General features: G+C 43.9%; 1 protein-coding gene across 1 annotated transcript; it reads right to left on the reverse strand.

Annotated features, from left to right (window-relative positions):
- Window positions 1–50: 50 nt before the first annotated feature.
- On the reverse strand, window positions 51–26,196 carry RNASEL (ribonuclease L). The gene is given in 8 exon segments (XM_004767910.3): window positions 51–2,374; window positions 3,041–3,177; window positions 6,209–6,341; window positions 7,412–7,617; window positions 8,802–8,887; window positions 21,352–22,779; window positions 22,782–22,994; window positions 26,076–26,196. Coding segments are annotated over 7 exon segments (2,178 nt in total). The 5' UTR covers window positions 22,825–22,994; window positions 26,076–26,196; the 3' UTR covers window positions 51–2,229.
- Window positions 26,197–27,519: the final 1,323 nt, after the last annotated feature.

The raw sequence follows: 27,519 nt of genomic DNA on the forward strand, positions 1-27,519 counted from the left end.
TATCACTACTCTTTATAGTGAAAATATCACATTGAGAAAATCAGACTTAATTAGATGATTCCAAGTTTTATTGAATATGCTTTACAAATGGGCATTTTGATTGACATATCCAGAGATTTACAACAAATTAGAAAACCAAAACGTAATTTTAAAACCCAAAGCAATATCCCTGTTCCTAAAACCTTATAGAACAGCCTAAAATTTCTTTCTTCCAGTACTTCCCTTTTTTTAAGCAAGGAGAGAATGATCCATACAGTTACCGGTGAGAGCGGAAGACATCAACGTCAATTTTGTTTACTTGAACTCCAACACTTCTCGACTTTAAATGAAGTCTGGTTCAGGCCACCATCTCTTTAGAAAGAACCTATGATACCGTGTTTGTTTCATTTTGTTTTCCTTGACCTTCCCATTACAAAGCTCCACCTTGACCACCACAAACAAGAATGAGTGGAAAATACATCAGACTTAATGCCAAAAATATGCTCAAATCAAGACACTGGTACTTCCTAGCTATGTATTAGAGTAAATCAACAGGTCTCCATCCTTACTTGCAAAACGAGGATAACAGGACCTACCTCCCAGGATTGTTTTGAAAACTAAGAGAGAAAATATGTGGGTGTAATTTATAAATTATCAAGCACCATTAAAATGTCAGGTAGCATTATTATTCATGTATGAAGATGGCTCATTCATTTTTCAATGAATATGTATGTGGCAGACTTTTTGCTAGGCATTAATGATACAAATAAATTATAGATATCTGTCTCATTTTCTATATCTATATATCTATATAGCTATCTATATACTGATATATCTATATCAATCTATATATTAATATCTATCTATCTATATATTGATATTGATATTGATATATATCTGCTATATGGGCCCTTAAGATCTTACATTCCAGTAGGGAAGAAGCGTGCGAAGGTGGAGAGAAGCATGCTCTGGTGTGGCTATGGGTGCTAGGGAGCCAGAGAGAGCCCCTGGACTGGGGTGTGGAAAGTGAGGGTGTTCAGGAGACTTCTTGGGAGGTGACACTGGAATTGTTTCACTACAAATTCAGAAGCAAGAAAACAAATCCAAGTCACTCCTCTGTGAGGTGGTCCACATAATCCATGGTCCTGGGCCCCAAGTCAGTTCAAAGGTGTCCCAATCCCTTAAGGCAGAGTTTCTCAGTCTTGGCACCACTGATATTTTAGGCTGAATAATTCCATTGTGTGGGGGGCTATCCTGCGCATCGTAGAATATTTGGCATTATCCCTGACCTCCACCTACCAGATGCCAGTAACACCCCCTTATCTCCCAGATTTGAAACCAAAAGCATCCCCGGACACTGCCAAATGGCCCCTCAGGGGCAAAACTGCCCCCAGTTGAGGGGCAGTTGAGAACTACTGCCATAAGGTTGTGGAAAACCAGTGTAGGTGGTTCTAGAAGGAATGCAGTTCATACAATCAGTTCCTAGGCTTATTCTCGGTGATCAACAAAGAGTGAATGAATGAATAAGTGGACTCAGTGAATGAATGAGCTTCCTGGAAGCCCCTTGACATATTCCTTTTGGGATCCATCCAAAAGATTCCTGGGCTAGTAATTAAGTTCAAAAGTACCCACGTGAGAGATAACAATAACACAACATGCGTTTATATAGTGCTCTGTGCACATTGTATGATCTTGGGCAAGTAGGTCCAATTCTCAGAGTCTCAGGTCTGCCAGTTCTTGTGGGTTTTTTGGGTTTTTTTTAAATTTTATTTTTTAAGTAATCTCCACACCCAACATGGGGCTCAAACTCACAACCCCAAGACCAAGAGTCACATGCTCTACTGACTGAGCCAGCCAGGTGCCCCAGGTGTGTTAGTTCTTCAGTGGAGATGACAAACCCTAGTTTGCAAGGTCATTGGGAGAACGGAAGGAGATAATCCAGCCCTAGAGGTCTAGGCACTGGTTCCATTGGTGCCACTGACAAAAGAAGTCTCAGCGGGGTACCCCACCCCCCAGCTCCTGCCAGTAAGCTTAAGCTGTGAGAAGGTCCCGGACGGTAGTTTGAGCATATTCTTGTCTAGTCATAAACATGTGGGGAATACTGAACACTGTGCCAGGACCTGTCACATCCTCACCAGCAATCAGGTTAATTAAGAGGCCCAGAGAATTGTGATGTGCCCAGGATCACACAGCTAAATAAGGACCTCCCTGAAGTCGAAAGCCTCAGCCACCACTTGGGGTTGACCTGCATCACGCCAGTGCTTTTTCGGATTGTGAGTTTTTGGGGAAATGCTTTCTGTATTCCGTGTTCTGTAGTTTTTTATAGACATACATGACCAGATCAGGAAATCTCTTTTGCAAATACGAGAAGGGTTCTCCAATTCTCGACTTCATGCTGAAATGAAACATAAATGTATTCACGTGATTGCCTCCCAGATTGTCTTCCCCCTTTATAACATCTGGGCCCGGAGATTTCTTTGCTCCCTCCATTTCTAGAGCAGAGCAAGTAAGGATTTTGGAATCCGACAGAACAAGATTCATGTCCTAACAACTCTTCAGCTAACTAGCAACTTAATTTTTGTGAATCCCAGTTTTATCATCCAGAACATGAAGATGATACAGTTCTACAATCTCTTACCTACAGTTCCAAAATCCAAAAGAGCCATAAAAACTGCAAGGTTTTTTCGTGAGTTTGCAGCTAACATTTTGGGTCGCAAAATCTGATTTCACTAACACGGGTCTACTTTTTAGATGTTTACAGTACTACATTCACCTTACCCAGCGGCCCGGCCCCCAACATTGCTCCCCACAAGGGAGTTACCACCCTTCTGTTCAAGAGGGCTCAGCAAAAGCTAAGAAGGAAGAGGAGAGCTTGCCGGGCACGTCCATTCATTGTGAGACCCTTGTGTTGGCCCTTTTCCAAATAGGGGAAAGGAATTACTTTTCATTTCATCAAAATAAATTTTCTTCCTTCTAACAAATAGCAGATATCAATTTAGAATGGGATTTTTTAATCATCGTCGTGTCATATATGACTTCCAGGAACAGAAATAATACTCACTCTTTATTTTTGTCTTCATTAATATGTTCTCCCAAATTCCGGATGAACTTTAACAGATCACTCAGAGTGTCCTTATAAGCAGGCTTTTTTTTAGTTATATAAAACCTATTCATTTTATGCATAACAGATGTGTCAATCTAAAACACAAAACATTACACAAAAATGTGGTTAGCACCACAGAATAAATCCTCACGGGACATTAATACAAAGAGGCAAATTGCAAATTTGGGTATATGCCCAAATTACCACTAACTAATAATGCAAATTAATAGAAAGAAACAAATGAAAGTAAATACCATACACCAAAATGCTATCCATAGTTCTGTCTGGATGAAGGATCATAAGTAATTCTACATACCAGTCTCTATTTTCCAAGCGAACTATTTTCCATGAGAAATTAAATGTATTCAAACATGGTTTAGGAATTCTTTGGCTACTATACTGAGACATTTGTTCATCATATTACGCAGTTTTTATCCTTGTGGCCACCCACCCGAGTTGGTAATTGGTTATGTTTCCCCTTTGAAGAGGATTCGTTCAGACTAACATCAAACCTGGCAGCCATTGCCAAAACGAGTGTCCTTGTTTTTGTTTGACTTTGTTTTGAATTCTATTTCCGAAGGTGTCATGTTTCTCCTTGCCTCTAAGTGTCCCAGAGCAGCTTCTCTCAAGTCACTGCCTCTCTCTTTGTGCATGCACCCGTGTCGATAGCTGTCATACTTAGAAAGCGTGTCTGTGTGGCAGGATGGGGCGGCCTGTGGAGAGGAGGCAGCAGCAAACACGGGAAAACTTGGCTTCTCCATGCGGTCGCAAAACTGAACAACCGACCATGAAAATGGGCAAGTCACAAAAAGCAACAGAAAATCAAAATCTCACAGGGGAACTAAGAGATAAGACTTGAAGACCTCAGAATTCAACGTTAAGTCGGTGAAGCTTAGGGGAAAAAACTGATGAATTGGGAAAAGAAAGAATGGGTTTTCCATCCCGATTGTGCCAACCTCCACCTCTCCAGCCCTGCCTACTTCAGGTCACACGTCTGAGTCTCCATGAGCTCAGCCGTGAAATGCATTGGTGGACTTGATGGCATCACAGCTTCCTGCAGTGAGCAGCTTTAGCACACGGCCTCAGCAGCCAGACAGCCTGGCAGCAGATCCTAGGGCTGGTTCTTGACCTTTGGAAAAATGCTTTGTCTGTGCCTCCGTGGGCCCACCTGTGACATGAAGGTAATTAGCTCAAAGGCTGTTATAAGGATTAACTGGAAACTCTCAGAAAGTCCTGGGAACTATAACCACCATATAGTCAGCACCAGAGAATTGTCAGCTGTTATTGTTATTTACTTTGGTTTCCAACATCTCTGTTCCTACAAGTTTACATTCCAGCTGAAGTTTTTCTTTAAAAAAAAAAAAAAAAAATTTATTTATTTATTTATTTATTTGAGAGTGAGAGCGAGAGCGAGAGAGAGAGAGAGAGAGAGAGAGAAAGCAGGGGGAAGGGGCAGAGGGAGAGGGTGAAGCAGACTCTCTACTGAGCAGGAAGCCCCCACATGGGGCTCAATCCCAGGACTCTGGGATCCGGAACTAAGCTGAAAGCAGATGCTTAACTGACTGAGCCACTTAGTCACCCCTTAGCTGAAGTTTTATAGACATTCATTACCAGAGTTATGGCACTCTTACTCCATGCTAGGAATTCAGCAGTGGACAAGACAATGGATAGTCTCTTCCCTTGTGGAATTTAAAGGGGAGCCCGAAAGATGGACGCCAAGGCAGCAATTATGAGTGTGATGTATCATCTAGAGGTAAGTGAGAGAAGGAAAGCAAAATGAGACCCAGAAACAAAGAGGTGTGGGAGAAGCCGTCCTAGATCAGGCATAGGATAGAGCTGTGGGTCTCAGTCAAAGACCTGAGGATTATGGATTTTCCCATAGTGCTTTGCACAGTCTCTGAGCTCCCCAGCGTGCATCACACAGGCAGTGCTTCTGTGGGTCTCTCAGCCCCCCATGGACTATGCTGTATTCTGCTTCACATGCCCATGGGCTCGCATAGGTTCAGCAAGTAACTGGTACTTGATAGATGTCTGCTAAGTAATAATAATGAAAGTTCTCGGGGGTGCCTGGGTGACACAGTTGGTTAAGCATCCAACTCTTGGTTTTGGCTCAGGTCCTGATCTCAGAGATGCAGCCCTGCCTTGGGCTCCATGCTCAGCATAGAGTCTGCTTAAGATTCTCTCTCTCTCTCTCTCTCTCCATCTCCCTCTCCCCCTCCTACCTCCCTGCTCTCTCGCTCTCTCACTCTCTCTCTCTCTCTCTCACACACCCACACACACACACTCTCTCTCTCTCTCTCTGAAAATAAATAAGTAAATCTTAAAAAAAAAAAAAAAAATGAGGGACGCCTGGGTGGCTCAGTGGGCTGGAGCCTCTGCCTTTGGCTCAGGTCATGGTCCCGGGGTCCTGGGATCGAGTCCCGCATCAGGCTCTCTGCTCCGCGGGGAGCGTGCTCCCCCAGCCCCTCTCTCTGGCTGTCTCTCTGCCTGCTTGTGATCTCTGCCTGTCAAGTAAATAAATAAATAAATTTAAAAAAAAAATTAAAGTTCTGATAGCACTGACTAGATCGAGATGGTGACTTATTTTTTATGTTTTACTGTATTTAGTTCATTAGATGGACCTTTTCCTGAAGAGGAGGAATTTGAAAGATCCCCTTTTCTTCATGGTGTGTTTTCTCAGGCGGAAGCGAGGTGTGTGCAGCTGCTCAGAACTGGGCTGTATATAGCAGCGGCCGCCAGGCTCTCCCTGGATGAGGAGCCCCATGGTGTGGCAGCTCCTCAGGGATAACCTCATTTAATCAGCTACTCTTGTCCCAACGGTAATAGGATCATTAGCCAGGCCCCTCTCAGAACCAGCGCTGGAGGGAAAGAGCCCTAAGAAAGGAAAAAGTCTCCTGGCCTGGGATAAGGGAATCCTAAGGCGGAGTCCAGGTGAGAGTCTGTCTGTCAGGAAGGCCTGGCCTCTGACCCAACAGGGCAGCGGGGGACCGGGCTGGAGAGGAAGGCAGGGAAGTCCCCTTTTCCACCCCTTGGTTGAGCCAGGCCTACAATATAAAAAAAAAGTTAGAAAAACTAACATAACGCATTACACAGATACTTATTCCAGACCATAGGAACGGTTCATACCTTAGAAGTCCACCTGGCAAAACTTCTGGAACATTCAGATTTTTCAGGTTGCAGTAGTTGGACAATCTCGCTTTTAAACACACCCTTTTTAATGTCAGATTCATTTCCCACATCTCTCAGGGTCCTATAGCGGCTGAGGAAGACAGAATTATCATGGTCATTCCGTTCTACCCTCTCTTTTCAGAAAGAAAACAATGTTACATTTTGGTGTTTGATGAAAGTAGTAAAACCATTCTTTAAAAATTCTCTAAAAATTCTGCGTGATGGGAGAGGCAGGCGGGCATATTTCTCCCTCTTTCTCTCTTTCCCTCTCTTCTTTGCTTCTTCAGAAAACAAAACCAGAATTCAGAGAGGTTAAGTCTCTGTTCCAAAGATACACAGCTACAAAAGGCCAAGTTGAGAGGGGAGCCTGGGTCTGTTGACTCCCAGCCTGACTCCTCCCCGGACCACCCTACCACTATGGTTAATACTAGTGTTAAATTGTCGGGCCACAGATTAAATACTATTCTAGGTGTATCTGTGAGCTGTTTCTAGATGAGATTCACATCTGAACTGCTGAACTCGGTAAGGCAGATCACCATCCCCAATGTGAATGGGCCTCATCCAACCCACAAAAGATGGAATTGACCTCTGCTTATCTGATTTCTTCAGCTGGGCCATTAGTCTTCTCCTGGCCTCAGCCCTTCCAGCTCTCAGGCCTTCAAACTCTTCCTGGAACCCACATTCAGTGCCCCTGACCCTCAGGCCTTTGGATTTGGACTCAGTTACACTGTGGGCTCTCCTGGGTCTCCAGCTTACAGAGGCAGATGGTGAGAATTCTCAGCCTTCATAGTGCATGAGCCATTTCTTTATTAAAAAAAAAATTTATATATATATATATATATATACATATATATATGTATATGTATATATATACACACACACACATACACACACCTGAGTGGCTCAGTTGATTAAAGGGCCTGACTCTTGATTTCAGCTCAGGTCATGATCTCAGTGTCCTGAGACAGCACCCCACATCAGGCTCCCTCCTCAGCACAGCATCTACTTATGACTTTCTAAATAAGTAAATAAATAAAATATTTTTAAATAAATCTATATTTATATTTATCATTTGGATATAGATAGATAGATATCATGACTCATACACTCACTGTCTCCCTTCTGGAGGAGGCCTGGAATATGCAATAAACTTTTACTTACTTCTCCCAACTCCAAAAGAAGGGATGACCCAGCAGGCCGTTCAGGTGCCCCTGCACGTCGTCTCCTGCGTTAAACAGGCAACGAATGAGGTCCCGAGTTTCCTCATCTGGAGAAAGTCGAATCACCTCTTCATTACTTTTAGTCTTCAGTGTCTCAAAAGGGACTTCTCCCTTCCTCACCACATACAGGACCAGCCATCCGAGGGCCTGCAGGAAAGCCACAAATCAAGTCAAAGTTATCTGTGAACCATCACTTTGTATGGGGGTGTGATGCAGGTTATGACCAAATGGAAAGTGAGAGAAATCTCCAAGAGTCCACAGGCTTGGTAGGGAGAGAAGACACAGGTTCAGCATGGAGAACCCTTCAAGACAGTATATAGTCCCCACGGTTTAGGATTATAAGGAGCAAAAGATAATCCTAGGTCAGAGTGGTCAGGGAAAAACTGCTTAGAGGAAGAGGAATTTGAGCTGGACCTTAAAGTTTGGATCGAATGTCAATAAACAGAGGAGAGGAAAACTGTTTTCAACAAGGGAAATGCCAGGACTCTGGCTGGAAACTGGGACTTTGGGTTGGGACTATGTCAAGTGCCAGAAAAAGGAGCCAGTCCAGGTCCATGGGACAGGATGACAGCCCCAAGAGTTGGGCCATGACAGGGCAAAAAGGCCAAGGAGGGGCCAGCATTGGCACTTCCTATAGCAGAGAAGGCAGGAGCTAAAATCCTTTTAGCAGCAAGGGCCAGAGGTGACTGGAGAGCTCTTGCCCCAGGGTTGAACGTTCTGCGTCCTGGAGAAGCCCCCAGGACCGAGTTGCCTGGACAGGTCAGAGTCAATCTGGGAGCTTTGGACCCCAGGGGTCAGGCTCTGTTTCTGCTGTCTCCTCCCAGGAAAAACAGCTATTTCAGGCTCTTCACCTCTGTGGCCAAGATTAGTCTCTCTCAAGCAGGGGATCTATCCCATCCCTCACAGGGTTTCAGAAGGCCTTCATATCTGGTCCTCCTAGGAGGTCAGCATACGAGGTCAAAGGAGTGCGGAGGAAAAATCCCATTTGCTTTGTCTTCAGGCAGGAAATACCTCCTGCAGGAACTCTGGAGGTCATCTGGACATATCTCCTGGAGGTAATTTTAGAAGCCGTGTGGCATGCTCAATTCATTTACTCTCTCCCGGTAGAGGAAGAGAGGGAACCAAATAGATACAGAAAGGAGCCTCTGCAGGCCAGAGAGAGGCCATTGTCTGCAAGGGCATGAAGGCAGTGAGCCCTGAGGGAACGCCTTGAAAGTCAGTTAGAAGAGTTAAAATAGAAATGATGTCTAATTGACCATAGGAAATAAGGGAAGGAACAGACCAAATAAGGAAGCAGAGAGATGGGAAAGTAAAGCAATTGTAGAAACTACCTGTAGATCTCTCTCGATTTCCTGCGGCTCTCCAGCCCACTTGACGCTTTCATCAAAATCTGCCAGGCAAATAGCATTCTTGGAATCTAAGGGACAGTTTGTAGAGATGCCATGAATATCCTCTCTCTTCACCTTGTAATTAACTTAAATAAATATGTACCACGATGCGCTATCCTCTCTGAAGAAGGCAATAATAAAGCTTATATCTGCATGGCTGTTTACGCTTCAGAAGAGTCATGTGCACTGTGTCATTTGACCTGTTAGGTAACTGCCACGGGCAAGATTTAAATTTCTTTTATTTCTAGACCTGGGGGTGGGGAAGGTCAAGGATAAATTTAAATTTAACCCGTTCCTGCTAGGGCAATTCCTGGGGGCAGTAAGCACAGATTTATAAAGGAACTGCTGGCCGGAGATACGGCTGACTTCCTGAAGCTAAATAACAACTAACCAACGAGACTCCAAATCCAAGAGCAGCTCGCCACAGGCCCCCACTCAGTCAAGCCCACCAACCACAGCCCTTGCGACACTGTCATCAGTTACCACGGATTAACCATGTGCTTGAAATGAGCCACTGCTTATTAGCCCTCTTCAGAATCGTTCTCCCTTGAAGGAAGCCGCTGAGTCCTCCAGAAGAAGGATGCATGGATGGGCGAGGTCGGGAACCAGACGAGAGGAGAGCAAGTCAGTGATCTGTCCTTGAAGGAGGGGCTCCTGCTCTGGCTTGAAGGTGTCTAAGAAAGCTACCGGGTAACTCTGGGTGGTAGGATGGTTGGCACAATTGTGTGCTTCTCCAACCCCTTTGGTTCTGAATTTAGATATCAAAGTTGGGTGGAAACTCACAGTCTAGCGAAAACAAACCCATTAAATTATTCAACAAGGGTCCAGAGAGGGGGAAGAATGACAGTGAAGGAGAACACAGCACAGGCCCTTTGGAGTTCTGAGTCTCTGAGCAAGGAGACGAATGCCAAGTGAATGTAAAATTACTTGCAACTTTTTTTTTTTTTTTTAAGATTTATTTATTGACTTCTGAGAGAGAGAGCAAGGAGGGAGAGGGCAGAGAGAGGCAAGCAGACTCTGCATGAGAAGCACAGAGCCCCATGTAAGGCTCGATCCCAGGACGAGGATCATCACCTGAGCCAAAGGCAAACCCTTAACTGGCAGAGCCACCCACGTGCCCCAATTGCAACTTTAAAAATGCTAGCCAAGGCTCCTGGGTGGCTCAGTGGGTTAAAGCGTCTGCCTTCAGCTCAGGTCATGATCCCAGGGTCCTGGGATCGAGCCCCGCATTGGGCTCTCTGCTCAGTGGGGAGCCTGTTTCTTACTCTCTCTCTGTTTGCCTCTCTGCCTACTTGTGATCTCTGTCTGTCAAATAAATAAATAAAATATTTTTAAAAAAATAAATAAATAATTAAAAAATAATAATAAAAATGCTAGCCAAAAGTGCAGAATGCTCGGAACTGTATAACAAGAGCCACATGGCTGTGTGGGAGAGAAGTTTCCTTAAGGAATGATGCTCGGACACAGATCAGTAGAATTCACGTGGATGAGTGGAACAGGGAAGAGAGAATTCTAGATAGCATTTCCTAAGGCAGAAAGGAAGCTGAGGAATTCCACTCTGACAGGAAGGAGGCCCAAGAGCCTGGAGAGGAGGGATGAAGTTGGAAGTAGCCTGCAGTGAGGTTCAAGGGGTAGAGGGCGCACGTTGGAAACCTGGGACTGGTTTCAGCTACTGGAACTGATAAACCCCCTTCACTGTTTAAGCCACTTTGAATTCTCTTACTTAAATTTCAAGTGTCTAATGGAACACTTCACATCTCTTCTAACACTTAATTGTTTTAACAAGCCCCAGCTTTGTTTTTTTTTTTTAATTTTTAGATTCAATCGACTGTGAGAGTGCTATAAAGATTTTTAACTCTTACACTTAGTTTCTGCACTTACAGAATCACAGACTGCTAGGAGTTGATGGGCAGAGTTAGGATAAGATTTGCATACCCCACCCCGCTGTCAGTGAATCGAGAACCCCTTCCTCCTCACTCCCACCCGAGGGATACCATCTAAGATGATATTTTTTCATCAAAAATGTTAATTAAAAAATAATTTTTATTTAAAAAATTTTAAAATAACACATAATTAGGTTACTTAAACAATTTTTTAATTTGTTTGTTTATTCTGCGCTGCTTATAAGTCACTGTTTTCTTCCAGGCTCTTTCTCTCCTTCCTTATGCGTATTCTCTAGCAGTTCTTTCATATATAGTCTGCAGGTAGAAAGTCTTCCTGGATCCTTAAATGTTTAAAAAAAAATGTATTACAACAAATGGTGCTTAGGAAAACTGGACAGCTACAGGCAAAAGAATGAAACTGGACCACTTTCTTACACCATACACAAAAATAAACTCAAAATGGAATAAAGACCTAAATGTGAGACCTGAAACCATAAAACCCCAACGGGAAAAAAAACAGGCAGTAATTCTTTTGACATTGGCCATAGGAACATTTTCCCAGATATGTCTCCTTAGGCAAGGAAACAAAAGCAAAACTGAATCAAAATAAAAAGCTTCTACACAGCAAAGGAAACTATCAGCAAAACGACAAGACAGCCTACTGAATGGGAGAAGATATTTGTGAATGACATATCTGATAACAGGTTAATATCAAAAATGTATAAAGAACACATGCAACTCAACGCCAAAACAAACAAACAAACAATTTGATTAAAAATGGGCAGAAGTCCTGAATAGACATTTTTCCAAAGAAGACATACAAACAGCCAACAGACACATGAAAAGATTCTCGACACCATTCATCATCAGGGAAATGCAAATCAAAACCAGGAAGAGATATCACCTTACACTTGTCAGAAAGACTAGAATCAAAAAGACAAGAAATAATAAGTGTTGGCAATAATGTGGAGAGAAAGGAACCTTTATGCACACTGTTGGTGGGAATGTAACTTGGTGCAGCCACTGTGGAAAACAGTATGGATGCTCCCCAAAGAGTTAAAAATAGAGCTACCCTATGATCCAGCCATTCCCACTACTGGGTATCTACCCAAAGAAAACAAAACCACTAATTTATACACACCCTTATGTGCTGCAGCATTATTTACAATAACCAAGATATGGAAGTATCCCAAGTATGGATTAATAAGTGGGTAAAAGAGATGTGGCATATATATATATATATATATAATGGGCTATTACTAAGCCATCAAAAAATAAGATCTTCCCTTTTGTGATAACATGGATGGTCTTGAAGAGTATAATGCTAAGTGTAGTAGTCGGTTAGAGAAAGCCAAACACCATATAATTTCATTCATAACGTGGAATTTAAGCAATAAACAAACAAAGGGGGGGAAAAGGACAAACAAAAAACCAGACTTTTTTTTTTTTAAGATTTTATTTATTTATTTGACAGACAGAGATCACAAGTAGGCAGAGAGAGAGGAGGAAGCAGCCTCCCTGGGGAGCAGACAGCCTGATGCAGGGCTCAATCCCAAGACCCTGGGATCATGACCTAAGCCAAAGGCAGAGGCTTTAACTCACTGAGCCACCCAGGTGCCCCAAAAAACCAGACTTTTAAATACAGAGAACGGGTGGTTTCCAGAGGGGAGGTCAGTGGGGGAATGGGAGAAGTAAAGGGAATTAAAGTACACTTTTCATGATGAACACTGGGCAGTGTATAGAATTGTTGACTCATTATACTGTATACCTGAAACTAATGTAACACTGCATGTTAAAAATATCAAAATACTGTATTTATTTTGAATCACGTGTGAACAATAATAATTTGATAGTTGTCTTAGTCAATTCTGGATCCTATAACAAATTACAGTAGATGGGTGTGGCTTAAACAACAGAAATTTCTTTCACACAGCTCTGAACATTGGAAATCTGAGCTCAGGGTGTCAACAGCATTGGCTTCATGGTGAGGGCCCTCATACTGGTGTATAGACAGCCACCTTCTTTGCTATATCCTCATATGGTAAAAAGACAACTAGCTAGCTCTTTTTATAATGGCACTAATCCATCCAAAGCAATTTTGAGAAAGAAAAGAACTGGAGGCATCACACTTCCTGATTTTAAACTACATTACATAGACCTAGTAATCAAAATAGTACAGTACTGCTATAAAACCAGACACACAGATGAGTGAAACAGAATAAAGAGCCCAAAAATAAACCCACCACACATATGCAGTCAACTAATATTTGACAAGGGAGCCAAGAATGCTTAATGGGGAGAAGAAAATCTCTTCAAATAATGATGTTGGATAAACTAGTTACATGCAAAAGAATGAAAGTAGACCCCTATCTTATGCCATTCACAAAAACTAATTTGAAATGGATTAAAGACTTACATGTAAAACCTGAAACCATAAAACTCCTAGAAGAAAACATAGGGGAAAAGCACGTTGATATTGTTCTTGGCAATATTTTAGATATGACACCAAAAGCACAAGCAACAAAGGCAAAAACAAACCAGTAAGACTACATCACACTAGGGGGAGGAGTCAAGATGGCGGAGAAGTAGCAGGCCCAGACTACTTCAGCTAGCCAGAGATCAGCTAGATAGCTTATCTAAAGATTGCAAACACCTGAAAATCCATCGGCAGATCGAAGAGAAGAAGAACAGCAATTCTGGAAACAGAAAACAACCACTTTCTGAAAGGTGTTTTCTTTTTTTTTTTTAATTCTTTTCTTTTTTTTCTTTCTTTTTTCTTTTTTTTTTTCTTTTTTTCTTTCTTCCTTTTTGAACCTCTTTTTATCCCCTTTCTCCCCCCTCACGATTTGGGATCTCTTCTAATTTGGTTAAAGCATATTTTCCTGGGGTTGTTGCCACCCTTTTAGTATTTTACTTGCCCCCTCATATACTCTTCTCTGGACAAAATGACAAGACGGAAAAATTCAACACAAAAAAAAAGAACAAGAGGCAGTACCGAAGGCTAGGGACCTAATCAATACAGACATTGGTAATATGTCAGATCTAGACTTCAGAATGACAATTCTCAAGGTTCTAGCCGGGCTCGAAAAAGGCATGGAAGATATTAGAGAAACCCTCTCGAGAGATATAAAAGCCCTTTCTGGAGAAATAAAAGAACTAAAATCTAACCAAGTTGAAATCAAAAAAGCTATTAATGAGGTGCAATCAAAAATGGAGGCTCTCACTGCTAGGATAAATGAGGCAGAAGAAAGAATTAGTGATATAGAAGACCAAATGACAGAGAATAAAGAAGCTGAGCAAAAGAGGGACAAACAGATACTGGACCATGAGGGGAGAATTCGAGAGATAAGTGACACCATAAGACGAAACAACATTAGAATAATTGGGATTCCAGAAGAAGAAGAAAGAGAGAGGGGAGCAGAAGGTATACTAGAGAGAATTATTGGGGAGAATTTCCCCAATATGGCAAAGGGAACGAGCATCAAAATTCAGGAGGTTCAGAGAACACCCCTCAATATCAATAAGAATAGGCCCACACCCCGTCACCTAATAGTAAAATTTACAAGTCTCAGTGACAAAGAGAAAATCCTGAAAGCAGCCCGGGAAAAGAAGTCTGTAACATACAATGGTAAAAATATTAGATTGGCAGCTGACTTATCCACAGAGACCTGGCAGGCCAGAAAGAGCTGGCATGATATTTTCAGAGCACTAAATGAGAAAAACATGCAGCCCAGAATACTATATCCAGCTAGGCTATCATTGAAAATAGAAGGAGAGATTAAAAGCTTTCAGGACAAACAACAACTGAAAGAATTTGCAAACACCAAACCAGCTCTACAGGAAATATTGAAAGGGGTCCTCTAAGCAAAGAGAGAGCCTACAAGTGGTAGATCAGAAAGGAACAGAGACTATATACAGTAACAGTCACCTTACAGGCAAAACAATGGCACTAAATTCATAGCTCTCAATAGTTACCCTGAATGTTAATGGGCTAAATGCCCCTGTCAAAAGACACAGGGTATCAGAATGGATAAAAAAACAAAACCCATCCATATGTTGCCTCCAAGAAACTCATTTTAAACCCGAAGACACCTCCAGATTTAAAGTGAGGGGGTGGAAAAGAATTTACCATGCTAATGGACATCAGAAGAAAGCAGGAGTGGCAATCCTTATATCAGATCAATTAGATTTTAAGCCAAAGACTATAATAAGAGATGAGGAAGGACACTATATCATACTCAAAGGTTCTGTCCAACAAGAAGATTTAACAATTTTAAATATCTATGCCCCCAACGTGAGAGCAGCCAACTATATAAACCAATTAATAATAAAATCAAAGAAACACATCAACAATAATACAATAATAGTAGGGGACTTTAACACTCCCCTCACTGAAATGGACAGATCATCCAAGCAAAAGATCAGCAAGGAAATAAAGGCCTTAAACGACACACTGGACCAGATGGACATTACAGATATATTCAGAACATTTCATCCCAAAGCAACAGAATACACATTCTTTTCTAGTGCACATGGAACATTCTCCAGAATAGATCACATCCTGGGTCCTAAATCAGGACTCAACCGGTATCAAAAGATTGGGATCATTCCCTGCGTATTTTCAGACCACAATGCTCTAAAGCTAGAACTCAACCACAAAAGGAAGTTTGAAAAGAACCAAAATACATGGAGACTAAACAGTATCCTTCTAAAGAATGAATGGGTCAACCGGGAAATTAAAGAAGAATTGAAAAAAATCATGGAAACAAATGATAATGAAAACACAACGGTTCAAAACCTGTGGGACACAACAAAGGCAGTCCTGAGAGGAAAATATATAGCGGTACAAGCCTTTCTCAAGAAACAAGAAAGGTCTCAGGTACACAATCTAACCCTACACCTAAAGGAGCTGGAGAAAGAACAAGAAAGAAACCCTAAGCCTAGCAGGAGAAGAGAAATCATAAAGATCAGAGCAGAAATCAATGAAATAGAAACCAAAAAACAATAGAACAAATCAACGAAAGTAGGAGCTGGTTCTTTGAAAGAATTAATAAAATTGATAAACCCCTGGCCAGACTTATCAAAAAGAAAAGAGAAAGGACCCAAATAAATAAAATCATGAATGAAAGAGGAGAGATCACAACTAACACCAAAGAAATACAAACTATTATAAGAACATACTATGAGCAACTCTACGGCAATAAATTTGACAATCTGGAAGAAATGGATGCATTCCTAGAAACATATAAACTACCACAACTGAACCAGGAAGAAATAGAAAGCCTGAACAGACCCATAACCAGTAAGGAGATTGAAACAGTCATTAAAAATCTCCAAACAAACAAAAGCCCAGGGCCAGACGGCTTCCCGGGGGAATTCTACCAAACATTTAAAGAAGAACTAATTCCTATTCTCCTAAAACTGTTCCAAAAAATAGAAATGGAAGGAAAACTTCCAAACTCATTTTGATCCCCAAACCAGACAAGGATCCCACCAAAAAAGAGAGCTAAAGACCAATATCCTTGATGAACACAGATGCGAAAATACTCAACAAAATACTAGCCAATAGGATTCAACAGTACATTAAAAAGATTATTCACCACGACCAAGTGGGATTTATTCCAGGGCTGCAAGGTTGGTTCAACATCCGCAAATCAGTCAATGTGATACAACACATCAATAAAAGTAAGAACAAGAACCATATGATACTCTCAATAGATGCTGAAAAAGCATTTGACAAAGTACAGCATCCCTTCCTGATCAAAACTCTTCAAAGTGTAGGGATAGAGGGCACATACCTCAATATCATCAAAGCCATCTATGAAAAACCCACCGCAAATATCATTCTCAATGGAGAAAAACTGAAAGCTTTTCCACTAACGTCAGGAACACGGCAGGGATGTCCATTATCACCACTGCTATTCAACATAGTACTAGAGGTCCTAGCCTCAGCAATCAGACAACAAAAGGAAATTAAAGGCATCCAAATCGGCAAAGAAGAAGTCAAATTATCACTCTTCGCAGATGATATGATACTATATGTGGAAAACCCAAAAGACTCCACTCCAAAAACTGCTAGAACTTATACAGGAATTCAGTAAAGTGTCAGGATATAAAATCAATGCACAGAAATCAGTTGCATTTCTCTACACCAACAGCAAGACAGAAGAAAGGGAAATTAAGGAGTCAATCCCATTTACAATTGCACCCAAAACCATAAGATACCTAGGAATAAACCTAACCAAAGAGACACAGAATCTATACTCAGAAAACTATAAAGTACTCATGAAAGAAATTGAGGAAGACACAAAGAAATGGAAAAATGTTCCATGCTCCTGGATTGGAAGAATAAATATTGTGAAAATGTCTATGCTACCTAAAGCAATCTACACATTTAATGCAATTCCTATCAAAGTACCATCCATCTTTTTCAAAGAAATGGAACAAATAATTCTAAAATTTATATGGAACCAGAAAAGACCTCGAATAGCTAAAGGGATATTGAAAAAGAAAGCCAACGTTGGTGGCATCACAATCCCGGACCTCAAGCTCTATTACAAAGCTGTCATCATCAAAACAGCATGGTACTGGCACAAAAACAGACCCATAGATCAATGGAACAGAATAGAGAGCCCAGAAATAGACTCTCAACTCTATGGTCAACTAATCTTCGACAAAGCAGGAAAGAATGTCCAGTGGAAAAAAGACAGCCTCTTCAATAAATGGTGCTGGGAAAATTGGACAGCCACATGCAGAAAAATGAAATTGGACCATTTCCTTACACCACACACAAAAATAGACTCAAAATGGATGAAGGACCTCAATGTGAGAAAGAAATCCATCAAAATCCTTGAGGAGAACACAGGCAGCAACCTCTTTGACCTCAGCCGCAGCAACATTTTCCTAGGAACAACGGCAAAGGCAAGGGAAGCAAGGGCAAAAATGAACTATTGGGATTTCATCAAGATCAAAAGCTTTTGCACAGCAAAGGAAACAGTTCACAAAATCAAAAGACAACTGACAGAAGGGGAGAAGATATTTGCAAACGACATATCAGATAAAGGACTAGTGTCCAGAATCTATAAAGAACTTAGCAAACTCAACACCCAAAGAACAAATAATCCAATCAAGAAATGGGCAGAGGACATGAGCAGACATTTCTGCAAAGAAGACATCCGGATGGCCAACAGACACATGAAAAAGTGCTCCATATCACTCGGCATCAGGGAAATACAAGTCAAAACCACAATGAGATATCACCTCACACCAGTCAGAATGGCTAAAATCAACAAGTCAGGAAATGACAGATGCTGGCGAGGATGCGGAGAAAGGGGAACCCTCCTACACTGTTGGTAGGAATGCAAGCTGGTGCAACCTCTCTGGAAAACAGCATGGAGGTTCCTCAAAATGTTGAAAATAGAACTGCCCTATGACCCAGCAATTGCACTATTGGGCATTTACCCTAAAGATACAAACGTAGTGATCCAAAGGGGCACGTGTACTCGAATGTTTATAGCAGCAATGTCCTCAATAGCCAAACTATGGAAAGAACCTAGATGTCCATCAACAGATGAATGGATCAAGAAGATGTGGTATATATACACAATGGAATACTATGCAGCCATCAAAAGAAATGAAATCTTGCCATTTGCGACAACATGGATGGAACTAGAGCGTATCATGCTTAGCGAAATAAGTCAGGCGGAGAAAGACAACTATCATATGATCTCCCTGATATGAGGAAGTGGTGATGCAACATGGGGGCTTAAGTGGGTACGAGAAGAATAAATGAAAGAAGATGGGATTGGGAGGGAGACAAACCATAAGTGACTCTTAATCTCACAAAACAAACTGAGGGTTGTTGGGGGGAGGGGTTTGGGAGAAGGGGGTGGTATTATGGACATTGGGGAGGGTATGTGTTTTGGTGAGTGCTGTGAAGTGTGTAAACCTGGTGATTCACAGACCTGTACCCCTGGGGATAAAAATATATGTTTATAAAAAATAAAAAAATTTATTAAAATTAAAAAAAAAAAAAAGACTACATCACACTAAAAGCTTCTGCACAGCAAAAGAAACCATCAACAAAATGAAAAGACAATGTATAGAATGGGGGAAAAATTATGAATCATGTATCTGATATGGAGAATAAATTCCTACTGTTTTAAACCACCATGTTTGTGATAATCTATTCCAGCAGCCATAGGAAACTAACATACTCAGTTAGCTTTGTTTCTTTGGGTCTAAGTTCTTCTTTTTCATGCACCCCTTTTATGGTTATCAGCACATGATAAATATCTTCAGTGATTTTTGACCGTAAGCCTTACTTCGCAGCTGAGAATCCCTGATGCCATTTGAACTGCTTCTGTTAATGCCACCCAACACAGGGCAGAGATGGAGGCAGTTGTCAGAACTTCTGCTTTGCGTTTTGCTCAGTGAAACTTGGGGGGTAAGCAGGATGTGCCACTTAGTAGGATATTTTGGCAGAAATCCTGTGGATTTAACTGCTCTTTGTTTCTCTTGCAATCATCAACCTCTAGTGTCTCAAGTAGTAGCCCAGTCTACAGACAGACAGGCTGGGCACAGATGCTTGGTCTGTGGGGAATGCACAGGGTGTGATCTTCCTAGTTTTTACTGATGCAGCAACCTGCCTGTTAGCTGGTCTTGTGTCCTCTCCTGCTTCTGGCTTCCATTACTCCCGAGTGGCATTTCTTTGCACTACTCCCACTTTCAGGAGCAATGTTTAGTTGTGGCACCCTGCATCTGTGCGGGCTCCTGTGTCCTTCTCTCTTCCCATCCTACCATGTTCAGTCTCTTTACAATTCCTCAAAGATTTCGTCCTGTAAAAGTTCTTTTGTTATTTTGACTCCAGCTAGGAATTCATTTAACAATCTTCTCCTGTCGTTTTAGGGATTTAATATAAGGAACAGATTGTGGTATGTGTTAGGTTCACCACTTGGAGGCAGAAATATAATCAATTCTCAATTTTCTATTGTTCAAGGTTAAGAATAGAAGAGGTGGGGGCGCCTGGGTGACTCAGTGGGTTAAAGCCTCTGCCTTCGGCTCAGGTCATAAACCCAGGGTCCTGGGATCAAGCCCTGTATCGGGCTTTCTGCTCAGCGGGGAGCCTGCTTCCTCCTCTCTCTCTCTCTGCCTGCCTCTCTGCCTCCTTGTGATCTCTGTCAAATAAATGAATAAAATCTTTAAAAAAAAAAAAGAACAGAAGATGTGGTATCAGAAATGCCGAAGAAGAGGTAGTGATATGTGGCTGTGAACTTGATATGTGAACATATGTGACTCTTCTGTATCAAGATGAGCGGTTAGAACTGAAAAGGACCCTGCCCTTGGCTGCATCTTGAGGACTCTGCCTCACTTTGTAAAGCTGCACATATTTCTGGCCTTCGTCAGTCTCCCCAGCAAAGTTGCTTAAAACCAGGAAGGAATGCCGCTAGCCCTTGTCCTCAAACTAAAAGCCAGATTCCAGTTATATTCTGATGTCCACATACTTCTTTCCAGGTCTCATCCAGGACCTTAATTAAATACTGTTCTCTGCTCTCAATACCTGAACCCTCTTTTTGTCTTGTTCCCTTATACCTACCTTAAATCTCAGTGCATGCCTGTAGATTAGGTATCAGTTTCAGCTTAGCCCCCTGGACAAGTACCTAGCCTTTGCTGAGTACCTAACCTACAACATACAGGTAACTTGTCTAACACGTTGCACCTCATAGCGACCTTATGATAGACATATGGTCCATCTTAGTGAGGAAACTAAGGCTCACAGAACTAAGTGACTTGTTGGAGGGTGCAAAGCTACAAAGCGGCAGGACTAGGCTGCAAGCCTCCCTACACGTGACCAGACTTTCTGCTGCACCCCATGGTGCAGCAAGCCAAGACTCTTCCAGCTGCACCACATGGCCTGGGACTGACACTCAGCTCTGCTTCTTTCCATTAATGTTGCTTTCATTGATTTTGGTTTTGGCTGAGGCCAGTGGGTGCTGACTCGTCTGCCCCCTTGCTGTATCTTATCCTGGCATGCCCAATTTTGATCTTGGTTTTGCCATTAAATGTGCCTGTGTGGCTCAATTAGTTAAGCATCTGCCTTTGGCTCCGGTCATAATCCCAGGGTCCTGGGATCGAGTCCCATGTTGGGCTCCTTGCTCAGTGGGGAGCCTGCTTCTCCCTTTGCCTGCTCCGCCTGCCACTTCCCCTGCTTATGTGCCCTCTCTCACTCTCTGACAAATAAATAAAGAAAAAAAAAAAATCACAGTGGCTACCATCTTAGCTGAAGGAATACACCTTCAGGATTCTCTGATTTGCCGGCTACTTGAGGAACTCAAAATTCTGAAGCTGACTCCATCCAAGACATAACCTTCATACTTGTATTTGCCAAAGGAAATATGAAGTTAGCCTGGTATCATTGGCATCTGCGACCTCCATGTGGGGTAAGTTTCTACCTGGTAGCAGAAGAGACAGCACTATAATCCTGAATCCGTTGTGTTAATCCTCAAACTGAATGATCCACATTTACTCTACTCCTTTCCGACCTGTAATGAATCTCCTTTCTTTCTGTAAATAAAGACCCCACGATTTCTAAGAGAAGACTGGGGACTCACCTATTAAGATGTTTTGTGGGCGTAGATCCTGGTGTGTGTATCCACACAGCAGATGGAGTTTCTCAACAGCCTTAAATACAGATGAGAGGACATTTCGGGCAAACACATCTTCCTCATTTTCCACAGCCTCCCCGCTGCACGCGGCGAAGTGTTCCTCCAGGGTCTGCTCACAGAGGGCAAGACACACATACAGACAGTCCTTGTAGCTCTCACTCCCATAGAATGTCACCAAGTCATTGTTTACTCGGCTGCTCTGCAGACAGGAGACTTCCTGTTGTCCGCGTGTGCTGCCTTCAGAGAATCGCTTCACAGCTACTTCCTGCCCTTCATAGAACCCAAGGTAGATGCCCCCTTCAGAAGTGTCAGCGATTTTATATTCTTCATCAATAAAGATCTTGAGATTGCCAATCATAGGGCGGTATATTCTGCGGAGATGTTCCAAGGCCTTCCCCCAGCGTGAGCTCTGAGGCTTCCAGTCTTCCACAGGAGGGCAACCATCTTCTCTGGCCCCATGAGAGAGAAGCAGCTTTACAAGGGGAGCGTCATAATTGCGTCTCGCTATCATCACAAGATCCCCACAGTCTGTGCTGGCTCCTTTGTTGCATAAGAGTTGAGCAATTTTCTTCTGTTTGAGTTCGACAGCCAACAGAAGCGCTGTTTTGCCCTCACTGTCTGTGTCATCAATCTCTATATGTTCTTGTTCCAGAAGCATCTGCACTAAACCCAAGTGCCCCCTTTCCACTGCCAGGATCAGGGGTGTCTTCCCTTTCTCTCCCCTCACATTGACATCAGCCCCGTGGTACAGCAGAAGGGAAATGATGTCCACCAAGTTTCCATTATCAGACTTCCGAAAGGCATAGATCAAAGCATTTCTGCCCATATTGTCACGGGCTTTGATATCTGCCCCCATCTCATCAAGGAGGATCTTCAAGATGTCTGCATGTCCATTTTCAGCAGCATCCATTAGAGCTGTGGCCCCTCCTTTTCTAAGCCTCTTCTGATTCTCCGTTGTCTTTCGACTCAAATTCACCTCTGCCCCATTCTCATACAGGAATTTTAAGGCTTCCTCCTCCCCATGCTCAGCAGCTTCCATGAAAGCTGTGAAGCCGTTATCATCACACTCATTGACATCTGCTCCTTTAGAAAGGAAAAGTTTGAGCAGCTCCACATTTCCCACAATCCCAGCAATGATGAAGGGAGTGGCCCCATTCTTCTTCTTTAGACAAGGGTCTGCACCATAGTGAAGCAGAAGATTCACCATGTCCTCCCGGCAACCTTGTACGGCGTTATGCAAAGCTGACCAGCCCCATTCATCCTGGAAGTTGACCTCAGCCCCTCCTTCCAGCAATTGCTGGAGCAGCTCGATGTTTCCTTCTTTAACAGCTTTGAGTAACTGAATGCCATCCCCTGATGTCCTCTCAGTGCCGGAGGTGTGGAACTCTCCTGAAGGCTGTTAGAGCTCTTGGTCTCCATGACGGTAATTACCACTGGCTACGATTCTGTGCCTTTTCTTTGAGAAAATGAAAACTTCTCTCCTTGGGACTTGATCAAAGAGACATGGAGCTCTTTGAACCATCAGGATAAATAGGGACTATCTGGCTGTGGACCAGCAATATGAGGAAGGAAATATTCTTGGAAGTCTTCTGACATTCCACCAGGAGATGAGCCATTTTGTAATTTTATAAAAGTGAGAAAGCATTTGAATCAGAAAAGTTAATTTTACTAGCGACTTCTTCAAAATACATCTACTGATTTATATAGAACTTTTTACTATAGAATATTGTGAACATATATAAATTAAAAACAAGAAAATTATGACACTGTAGTCCCACCACCCAGAAATAGGCATTGTTAAGATTTCAGAGGATGCCTGGGTGGCTCAGTCAGTTAAGTGTCTACCTTGGCTCAAGTCATGGTTTCAGAGTCCTGGGATTGAGTCTTGTGTTGGGGGTCCTTGCTCTGTGGGGAGCCTGCTTCTCCCTCTGCCCACTGCTCCCCCTGCTTGTGCTCTGACATAAAAAAAAAAAAAAAAAAAAAAAAACTTTTTTTAAGGCTTTAGTATATTTCTTTATTTTTAAAGATTTTTAAAATTTATTTAAAGAGAGATAGTGTGCAAGCAGGGGAGGAACAGAGGGAGAGGGAGGGGGAATCTCAAGTAGATTCTGCAGTATGCATAGAGCCTGCCACAGGGCTCAGTCTCACAACCCTGAGATCATGACCTGAACCGGTATCTAGAGTCGGGTACCCAACCAACTGAACCACCCTATTTTAGTAAATTTCTATAAATTTTTAAAAAATAGTTGAGATCGGGGTCCTGGGTGGCTCAGTGGGTTAAAGCCTCTGCCTTCAGCTTGGGTCATGATCCCAGGGTCCTGAGATTGAGCCCCACATTGGGCTCTCTGCTCAGGGGGGATCCTGCTTCCTCCTCTCTCTCTCTGCTTGCCTCTCCACCTACTTGTCCACCTAATCTCTGTCAACTAAATAAATAAATCTTTAAAAAAAAATAGCTGAGATCACGTTATGTGAGGATACTGTATAAATATCCTGCTTTCTTTCATTTAATGCCATTGTATAAATAATTTCCTATTTATCACAAAGTCTTTGCAAACACTTTTAATGGCTCTGCAATATGCCACCAATCACTTGTTTCATTTCCCTATTACTGAACAGTTTTTTAAAACATTTTTTGAACATGATTTTTAAAGTTAGGATTTTTTAACAATTCTAAATAACGTTGCAGTAAATTTCATGTTTTAAAGCTTGTTTTCTTATGCTAAATCTTATCATAGATTTCTTATGATAGATTTCCAAGAACTGAATGACTGGCCAAAGTGTAACAGCACACCAACAGGTCTGAAGTGTTAATTGACTTCAAGCTTATCTGCTTTTTGCTTGCCGACCTAAGTTCCCTGACCTGTAGCAGAACTAATGTACTTTCCTTGAGATTTGCAGACCACTGGCCTTGAGGAGTGAAGGACCAGAATTTCCCAGAAGATAAGTCCTGACTACATTCCCGAACAGCTGCCAGAGATGCCGGACCACCTGTTTAGGGTCATACTGACAGGACTGACTGGCCACCTGCAACTCCTGCTCACAGCTTCCACCCACCCCCACCATCTTTCTTTCCCATCCCTTGCCCTTTAAAGCCCTCCCGCTTCCCCTAGGATGGGGAGGATGGCCTTTTTTCTTTTTTTTTATAAGATTTTATTTATTTATTTGGCAGAGAGAAAGAGACAGAGAGCACAAGAAGGCAGAAGGACAGTCAGAGAGAAAGGGGGAAGCAGGCTCCCCGCTGAGCAGAGAACCCTGATGCGATGCAGGGCTCAACCCCAGGACCCTGGGATCATGACCCCAGCGGAAGGCAAGAAGCCCAACCCACTGAGCCACCCAGGCGCCCTGGGAGGATGGCCTTGGAGACATAAGTCTGCCATCTTCCCAGGCTGCCACCATCCTGAATAAAGCAGCCTTTCCTTCCCACCATCACCAGCCTCCCGGTACAGATTCGTGAGCAACCCACAGCCAAACCTGAGTCTAGAACCCATTCTATGTCCGGTAACAAAACAATATCATTGTTTCAAAAATGCTCAGGCTATATTAATAAATATCTTCCATATTCACATACTCTCACTAGAAATAGATGGTCTCTTAAAAGAAAAAGTACCCTCATATATGGGGGGGGGAGGGAATGTGTTTTGTGTCCGTTTGCATTTCTTACACCTATTTGCCTGTCTTAGAGCTCTCAGCGCGTGTGCTGGCTCCGGCCTGTCTTCTTCAGGCAGGTGCGCTTCTTTTCAAAGAGTAGAGAGAACTGGAAAGAGCTTAGACTCCAACCTCCCAAGACTGAAGTCTGAACCCCTGCTCATTTAACTTCAGACCGTTACTTCCTCACTGTTGTCACATTAGGTTATTCTCAATTTTCCGCTCCCTCTTGCTATAACGTATGGCGAAAATGAGGCATTCGCTAAATGATAGACTGAATCACGTCCCCTCGGGAAACACAAAATTCAGCGATTGCTTCTCTCGCCCTCCGAGCGCGCGCACACCCTGCTCACACGGAGCGGCTGCTGGTGCGCAGCCCAGCCGCCCTCGGTCCCTTGTTGGGCCACAGAGCGGCCGTTCAGCCATCGGTCAGCACCCACGCCCCGCTGCCCGCAGATCGGTACGACTCCACCGGCTCCGGAGCCCGGAAGCGCCCGCGTTCCTGCCACCCGGCCGCGGGGACACTCGCCGAGCCCTCGCCGGCAGAGCCCGAGACCGAGGGTGCTGCAGAAGCGCCATCACCCGGCCATGAAAACTTGGGACGCGGGTTTGCGCTACCACAGGTGTGAGGCCTGCAGGAGCGAATCACCCAGCGGCGCAGGGCAGGAAGCCGCGGCCCCCGCTTCCTCCCCGCGCCCCGCGGGAGCGAGGAGACCCCGCCTCGAGGAAGGGGCCGCTTCCGGTTCCGTTTTCTCGCTTCCGCAGCGGGGTTTCCCGGGGGGGGGGCGCTGGTTGGGCGCCGCGGGGGCCGCGGCCGAACCCGGCACTCCCCGGGGTGCTCCGTCTGTGAAGCGTCTACCTGTGGCTCAAATCATGGTTTCACGGTCCTGGGGTCGAGGTTTGTGTCGACCCCGACCTTGCACGGTGGGGGGCCGCGCACCCGCTGCCCGCCCCGGACCCCAGGGAATCCCTCCGAGGGAACCACCTCGCGAGCCGCCCCGCTGCCCTCCCGGGGCCCCTCTTACCTCCTGGACTCGGACGCGCGGCCCTCGGCTCTTCCGCGGAGAGCCCTCGGTCGCCGAAGGCGGGGGCCCGCAGGAGAGCACCTCCTCCGGCGGTGCCCGGCCAGCGGGGCGGGGTTGAGAGAGCGGGAGTGAGTGAGGAAGGAGCCGGGCGCATTTAACCCTTGGCGGGACGGCGGAGGGCCCAGCTGAGGGTCCGGCTCCCAGCCCATCGCCTTCTCGCCCTTGAGGCTTCCAGGCCACAGCTTCCCGCGTCATCTGGACCTTATTCCAAATCCCCTACCTGCTTGAGGGAAATGAGTAGTAAAGAAACATGTCCTGCCCATTGCTTTGCAAGTGACATGACCCCCATTGACCCCTGACAGTCCTGATCATGACACCCCTGAGGCTCAGAGAAGCTCAATAAACTCAGAGCCCAAGCTTGCTCACTCCTCTGGGCACACACAACGCTCTCACTGCCCAGAAGGCCACCAGCCTGGCAGTCTAGAGAGTTGGTCCTGTAGCCAGCGCGGTGGCCTTCCAGGGGAGTGACTTCAGGTGGGTGGATGGCTTAACCATGTGGAGTCTCAGGGTCTCTCATGCAACATGGTTTTTTAACATTCCTTCTGGTCTAGAAGTTCTGTTCTTGCCACTTTCCTAGCACGGAGATGCGTACTGTGTACTGAAGGCCACTGTGGGAAATATTCCGGTCCTCAAGGAATAGCCAGTCTTGATGGGGAGACCAACTCCTGACCATCTTGAGCCAGGAGAATCCCAAGAGACATGTGGGGAGGGACACCTGTTCTGGTAGGACGAGACTTGAGAATGCCCAGAGACCCCAGCCACAGGGCTGGGTCCAGAGCTCCAGACCGAAGAAGGAGCCACCTCCAACAGCAGAAGCAAGCAGGCAAGCAGGCCCAGGAGCCGGTGGGAAACCAAGGGGGAGAACATGCAGAGAAGCCTAGGCCAAGGTTATAAATGTAAGGCTGTCCCCCTCCATCCCTTTGGCGTCCCCTTTCCACACACAACATGTTGATATGTGGACACAGTGTCCTCACCCTCCCCTTCTTTGGTCCAGAAAGATCCCTCAGGCTGCAAGGATGTGCTCTAAGAAAACAGCATTTGGCTCACCAGAAGCTCTTCTTCAATCTTGGCCAGGAGACAATGGGGTCCAATTGGATCAGACGTATTACTGACGTTCTCACAGCTTCATCATAATTTTGCTAATTAAATCCAGATTTTCCCACTTTCCTGTGACTGCAGTAAACATTCATCTTATGTATTCTGTGACGCGTTCAAAATAAAAAGATGAGGAAGTAGAGGTGCAGCTAAGATAGGAAACTAACAATTGCAAGCAAAACAAAACAAACAAAACCAGAATTGCTCAGGACCCAAGTGATCATAAAGCAGAACTCCAAAGGAATAAACAAAAGAGTAGCAAGAAATGTAGGCAAAGCAAAACAGCTGG

The sequence above is a fragment of the Mustela putorius genome, unplaced genomic scaffold, assembly GCF_011764305.1.
Source record: "Mustela putorius furo isolate JIRA1106 unplaced genomic scaffold, ASM1176430v1.1 tig00537335_pilon_pilon_pilon, whole genome shotgun sequence".
Taxonomy (NCBI): domain Eukaryota; kingdom Metazoa; phylum Chordata; class Mammalia; order Carnivora; family Mustelidae; genus Mustela; species Mustela putorius.